This window comes from Narcine bancroftii, chromosome 5 (assembly GCF_036971445.1).
Source record: "Narcine bancroftii isolate sNarBan1 chromosome 5, sNarBan1.hap1, whole genome shotgun sequence".
Classification (NCBI taxonomy): Eukaryota; Metazoa; Chordata; class Chondrichthyes; order Torpediniformes; family Narcinidae; genus Narcine; species Narcine bancroftii.
Genome location: NC_091473.1, coordinates 33,061,727 through 33,068,927, shown reverse-complemented (window position 1 = coordinate 33,068,927; position 7,201 = coordinate 33,061,727). Strand labels below are relative to the sequence as shown.

At 41.5% G+C, this 7,201-nt stretch overlaps 1 protein-coding gene across 2 annotated transcripts in view; it reads right to left on the bottom strand.

The window, feature by feature from the left end:
* Positions 1–5,982: 5,982 nt before the first annotated feature.
* tafa4b (TAFA chemokine like family member 4b) overlaps positions 5,983–7,201 on the bottom strand; it is a 134,003-nt gene continuing 132,784 nt past the window's right edge. Inside the window, exon 3 of one of the 2 annotated variants that reach the window (XM_069937100.1) lies at positions 5,983–6,119. In XM_069937100.1, coding sequence (XP_069793201.1) covers positions 5,983–6,119 — 137 coding nt within the window. The remainder of the gene's footprint in view (positions 6,120–7,201) is intronic. The other variant, XR_011357441.1, reaches the window with a different exon arrangement.

Here is a 7,201-nt window from a genome sequence, read left to right as displayed (position 1 = left end):
GTGTTGGTCCAGATGCATGATGGAGGACCAAGAATCATTGCCTATGCCAGCAGATCGTTATCAGATGTGGAAAGAAGATACTCTCAGACAGAGAAAGAAGCACTCGGACTTGTATGGGCCTGTGAGAGGTTCCATGCATATTTATACGGCATTGAATTTGAACTCATCACAGATCATAAGCCATTAGAGGTGATCTATGCACCTAGATCCAAACCATGTGCCAGAATAGAGAGATGGGTACTCAGACTACAACCCTACAAATATAAAGTAATCCACATAGCAGGGAAAGCAAACATTGCAGATCCGCTGTCCAGATTGGTGAAGGATGGTGGTCCACAATCCAAGTCAGAATTGGGAACAGAAACAGAGAGCTTTGTACGCTTCGTAGCTATTCAGTCGACACCGAAAGCTGTGACTACGAAGAAAGTCGAGAGAGAATCCGAACGTGATCCAGAACTCATGGAAGTAAGAGAATGCATACAGAGTGGACAATGGGACAAGTGTACTCACAAGGCTTACATTCCCATTAGAGACGAACTTTGTTGCATCGGACAGTGTGTATTGAGAGGTTGCAGATTGGTGATTCCGTAAAGATTGAGACCGAAGATCGTATCCTTAGCGCATGAAGGACACCTAGATATTGTTGGTACCAAGCAAAACCTCGGGGCCAAGGTATGGTGGCCAGGTTGTGATAAAGACGCCGAGAAATTTGTTAAAACTTGTCACGGATGTCAAATCACAAGTAGGAGTAATCCGCCAGAACCGATCCGAAGTACGCAACTTCCGACAGGACCATGGATCGACGTAGCTGTTGATTTTCTTGGACCTTTACCGACGGGTGAATCAATTATGGTAGTGATAGATTACTACAGCAGATACTATGAGTACGTGGTGTTGAAGTCCACAACCACTGAAAAAACAATACAAGCATTAGCAGAGATATTCGCAAGATATGGATTACCTGTTACATTATTACATTACTCTGACAATGGTCCACAATTCATTTCAGAGACATTTACGGAATACATGAGGACCACAGGTATCCACCATCATAAAGTAACTCCGAAATGGCTGCAAGCCAATGGAGAAGTAGAGAGACAAAATCAGTCCATTGAAAAACGATTGAGGATTGCACACGCAGAAGGACAAAATTGGCGAGAAGCATTGCTATCTTATGTGGCTGTCTATCGAGCAACGCCTCAGGCAACCACTGGAAAAAGTCCTGCAGAAGCATTTTTTGGGAGAAAAATCCACACAAAAATGCCAGAAATAAAGGAAATCCAAGACGACCAGAAGATGAGGGACCACGATGCTGAAAAGAAAGGTGCAGCAAAGCTGTACACAGATTCGAAACGTGGAGCCAAGTACTCAGACATCATGCCAGGAGATAATGTTCTAGTGAGGCATGAAACTGGTGGTAAGCTAGACACACCTTATTACCATCAACCCTATACTGTCGTATCCAGAAGTGGCAGTATGGTGACAGTCAAGTCTCCGACTGGAGTCCTGTATAAGAGAAATGTATCAAGTGTAAAAAGGTACCAGTCCAGAGATACATCGAGCGAAGAGGTTGAAAGGCCAATACGAGATGCTGAAACTGAGAGACCTGATGATGTTCCAGAGGCAGTTACCAGCACTCCTGATGAAGTGACTAGAGCACCAGAAACACCCGAAGCCGTGGCGAGCAGTATTTCCGACGCCAAGAGTGAACAACCGAGAAGCGACGACAATATCGCAGGCAGGCCGAAACAAAACCGGAAAGTGCCCAAACGATACGAAGACTTTGTGCCGTAGTTTTAATAAGAACTTTGGGACAGTATTTAATCTTATATCATAAAGTGCATGTATGAGTGCTGTAGTAAGTAAACTTTATGTAGTTGAGTTATAGTATTACCATTAGTTACGATGTTTGTATGTTTCCGAGGGATATTGGAAAGTGAAGGTAAAGTTTATTTCTGATTAAAGGAGGGATGTCATGATAATGAATATGTATGAGATGTACCGGAAGTCACGTGGTATGAGAGAGAGAGAGATAAGAACACAAGCAGGAGAACAAAGGAAACCGGAGAATAAAAAGACACTAAGAAGTTTACCTGATAAACTTGTGTTTAATGTTTTATTAACTTCACATTTCGGGCCACAAATGTGACAACATCCAGCCTGCCTTTTCATCATTCTACAGCCCCAGTCTGGCCCTTCTAAAAGAAAAATGGCAAGTGGTACATAACCATAGATTACACACAACTGAACAAAGTTGCACCCCCCTCCCCCCCAATGAAGTCCTCGATGTAGATGCACTAGTGGAGGATATGGGGGATGGGAGAACAAACTTTGGTATACTCCTAGGATCAATTTGCATTTACCTGGGAGGGTAGACAATATACCTTTTGCCATCTGCTCTAGGCTCCAAATACACCTCCACATTGTCTGCCCGGGACTTAAATAACATCCCTGCTGATATTTCAGTGGCACACTGAAGCATGTCCTTGACATATTAATTATCTCCTTGCTGGCGTGAGGATGGGCTATTAACTAAGAAAAGCTACAGGGGGACCAGTCAAGCAGTCCTATTCCTGGGCATCCAGTGGCGCTCCGGCAGCAGAGATATTCCCACAGCTGCTAAAACCAAAATTCTCAACACAGCTGTGCCCACCAACAAAGTTTTGTGGCCCTTTTGGGTTACTGGCACCAACATGTATCCCATCTCACTGTGCTTCTCCAAGGTCAAGCCCTGCCTACAGGTCAGCGCACACCTGGTCATTGATCCCTTTAATCGCTTCATCGATACCTGGGTCAGAATATCTAGCTGATGGTAATATAAAGCTCACCAGGTGCCTCTGCCTCTTCTAAGACGAACCCTAGCTCCACTCCAGGTTGGGAACTGTGGGTAATGCTGGAGAGTCATTGGTAAGGTGTGCGCAGACAAAGGGTAGGGAGCTGTAGCAGGCATACTTCAAAAAGTGCGAGTTTTGATATAATGCAGTTTGAAATTTATGACAAGCTGTTTTAAATTTGCAACATTAAAGTTTTATTGTTGTTGCTATTTAAACCACCTCACAATACTTTGCCAGACTCTAGGTTTAAAATATTTGAAATATAGGTGCTGAGCTGTGGAATAGAGAGAGTTAAGTGGCTGCATTGAAAGTTATTGCTGCCCCTGCTGTGATCGGGCTCCCTGCACTATCCCGCGGTGGTACTGATCTAACTTTGGTTAGTCTCATGTGAGTGATTTCAAACAAATCTACATTAGACAAATATTTTCTTAAATAAATGATGTGCACTTATTGCCAATAAAGGTCTACTGCAGATAAAGATCAGTTTATATATATCCCTTTTATAGGATTGGAACATATTATGTTAAAGTGCATTGTAATACTGCTTTGAACAATGCAATTTTCCATAGCTCTGAACTTGCCTGGAAAGTATTAACCATGTTGAATAGGGTATATGGTGTCAGTGCTGCATAACTGCTCAGCAAAAATAGGTGTAAGGCATTCCTTCCGTCTGATAGCCCACGGGTCACAGTTGGGCAAGATGTAGTACCTGTTAAGGCTCCCAGTCAGGGTCATATGAAGCCATGGATTGCAGATGGTGGATAGTTTTTACAAGCAAATTCTACAGATTGGAATTTATGGTTGTGAGACTAAAACGCTGGCGGATGAACCTGCTGATCAATGGCCAGGGTTACCTGTCCAGTATGGACACATCAACTGAAGAAGGCAACGGGAAACCAATTTTTCCTATATATAATCATGAACTCAACATTGACTATGGTCTCAGCTCAAAGATGGAGCCTTCACTGAAGGAGAACAGTGGAGGCAACAACTACAATTTGGAGAGACTTGATCGCCCACACCGAACAGCAAGACATCTTACCATGCCTGTATTGTGTGTCCAGAAATTACTGTCAGCCACAAGGTAATGTGTAAATAGAAATTACTATCAACCACAAGACTCCAGTTCAGTTCAAACTATCAGCAACCGGAGCCCTGATCCAAACCCCCGACAATATGAGGAAGCCTTCAGTGCCCAGGGCCCTTCAGGTTCCCTTCTTGCCCTCAGCATCCCCTTAAATCCTGTCCAATACCTGGTTCCCATGAACCAGTCTCCAGCAGTGCACATCAGGGTGTGCGTCTTTTGGCCTCAAGTTGTCACCAGCCCACAACCCACATGTCACTAACTGCTTGCCTCCTTTGTGTGTCCCTCAGCAATAGAGCCACTTGCTGGTCCGCCACCATGGCCATCATCCTCAGGGTTCTCTCCTATGCTTCTCCTCATCAGTAGTGGGGGGGGGGGAAGGTGGGGGGGGAAGGTGGGGGGGGGAGGGAAGGTGTTCTCCCTGATACTGGTGCCCTGCACCAGTCCACTGGTCTCCCAGATTCTGCAACCCCTCGAGGTCACTGCCGAGCGCAAGCGCCACCATCTTGGGCCCAGACCTGACGAATACAAGATTTTAAATAAAACACTATTGGGATCCTTAACAGGATATTTAAAGCCTGTACTGTGCCGTGGGCATTAAGACTGAGCGGTCGGACCCTTCAGGCGTGGTGCTGTGTCTCCACTCCCTGGTCTCCCCAGATCCGCACCAGTGGCAGTGCTGCCATTATAACATCTCCAGCAGCACCAGCATTTTATTGACATAGTTCCAGCAGGAACTTGTGCAGAATTAAAAAGCCAAAAAAAAGAGTGATTTCTCTTATTTTTAAATCACAACATGGACAGTACAGTTATTGCATGGTTGGCATAGTTAGTGTAGCGGCAAGTATAACACAGCCACCCAGGTTCGTATCTGCCGTTGCCTGTGAGGAGTTTGAACATTCTCCCCCCTCTCCGCATGGATTTCCTCTGGGTTTCTCCCACATCATATTAGTAGGGTAATTGGTCAGATGGTGTATCTGGGTGCGGCAGGCTCATTTGCAGGAAGGGCCTGTTACCGTGCTGTATCTCTATTTGTTTTTAAAATTGAGGCTGAGCAGATCTGCATTATCTGCATAGCCTGAGTGTTGACAACACATAACTAGCTCGGTCCATAGACTCTGGTTACATCGAGGTTGCTATTATAAATTATTTTTCATAAAAAGTCAATCCAACTAATTCTGTAAAATTGAAAACAGGAAAGCAGAGTTTATGAGCCCCGTTCCCTGTGAAGCAATCAAGTTTTGGTTTCTTCCATACTTTTCTCCTACTGGCTACATTTTAAAAAATCATAAAAGATATTTATGTAACAGTGAGGTGAAAAGAAAACAAGGGTTTTACTTGAATGTGCTGTGGGTTCTATAGTGCCACCATTTAAAATGTTGGTCTAAAGGATGCCCATTAATTATTATAATTTTACATAAAATGCTGTTTATTTGTTAGATTTTATTTGTTAGATTATACAATGGTATTTCAATCAATTTTCATTTTCCTGGTATTTCCAAGCTAGAATAACCATTCTAAAATTTATACCTGAAAACATTGTAATATATAATGTGCAAATTGTATTCAGTTTTCTTTTACTGCCATTAAACATATGGAACATACGGTAGCTAGATTAGGTCAACAAAATCAATGAAGACCACCAAAAAGCCCTCTCATTGCAATAAAAGCAGGTTACAGTTCCAAAATTAATAATTATGATTTGACATGGGTGACCTTGATCATACATTTGTTGCTGTGTTTTCTTGCTGAAAAAATATTCCACAATTGGTGTACATTTCCAAACTAAATATTCAGGTAGTTTTTCAAACTGTCAAAATTACTTTTTGCATGCCAATATTTTGGTAAAATTCACATGTATGCCATTTGTTTCACAATTTTTAGAGGAATATTAAAAAGTAATACATGCAAACAGTTTATGGTGGACAAATATAACTATGAATATTCCACTGTAAAATGCTGCTATTTTGGACAAAGAGTACATGTTAGCTTTGTTTTTTTTTCTTTCAGTACTGGAACAGAAGCTTCAGTAAAACTGTTTTAAGTCTTGACATGCTGCCAATTCTATTTACTTGCCTTAGTGGTTTTAACCTTGTTGCCACTGCTACAGGACCATCCGGAGAGGTCTGGAAGAACCTTGCATTCTTCACCCTCCAGGCAGGGGTTCATGTGACACCACCACTTCTGTATCACTATAGAGGCTGGAAAAGCATGGAAAGGAAGCAATTACAGATTAGAGAAAAGCGATTAACAAATGACCTTGTTTGACGTACAATATAAAATTGGAAAGAAAAACTATTTAGAATTTATTATTTCAGTTGTGGAAAGAACCTTGAACAAGCTATTAAATACAATTGACTTTATTGCCTAGCTGTTAATGTCAATTTGCGTTTATGGCTGAGTTTTTAGCTCCATTTACAAGCCTTCTGGTTCCAACCAAAGTAAATGAGTCATGATTATGAATGAGATTACCCAAATTTCAGTAGGATCCTGATTAAATTTGAAATGGATTGACTTCACTATTGAACCCAGATATTTATTTATAGAATACAAAGATTGTTGATTTAATTGTGCTTTTTGGGTTTATTTAAATTCGTTCAATACCATTCATCTCTGCAGCAACTTTCTCCAGTTTTGAAACCATGGACTGTCCAACCACAGTGAGGAGTTATAACAAAGTTATGAGTTTGAGAGGAGGAAACCTCAAGTATGAGGAAATTCAGGAGTGGCTCTCAGTTCTTTCCTACTGATTTACAGAGAGGGCACTTGTGCCCTTTCAACATAATTTACAGAAGTGACTGAGTTTTTATTCTCACCGTAAATAAAATTCATGGAAACATTGTGTTTGTGGCATGAAATACAACTAACTTTTATCCATTATTAATATTTGTAGAACTTCAAGTTCCCCTATAAACTCAAGCTTATAGTTGAGGATAAATATTCTAAATTTCCTGACCTGTTTAAATAATTTTATACTCATTTTCTAAAGTTTATGATACTTCAGCCACCTTAATCTCATCTGTATGTTCAAATTTTCATTTCACAATCTGTAAAAATATTTAGTTAAAATTGAGCTATTTGTAACTTGGTCTTCAGCCTGAGAAATGTTCAGTGGGATTGTCTACTCAGTTTGCTTCATGGAGCCTTTCATTGGGTGCCAGGGATCTCTCAGACCTACCCACTCACTCAAAGCAACATCAAGAAGGGAGTCATCCAGATCACAGTCATCTCTGGATTTTAGTAAACAGGTTTCTTTGACCAGCATGGGGCTTCTTAGGATCAT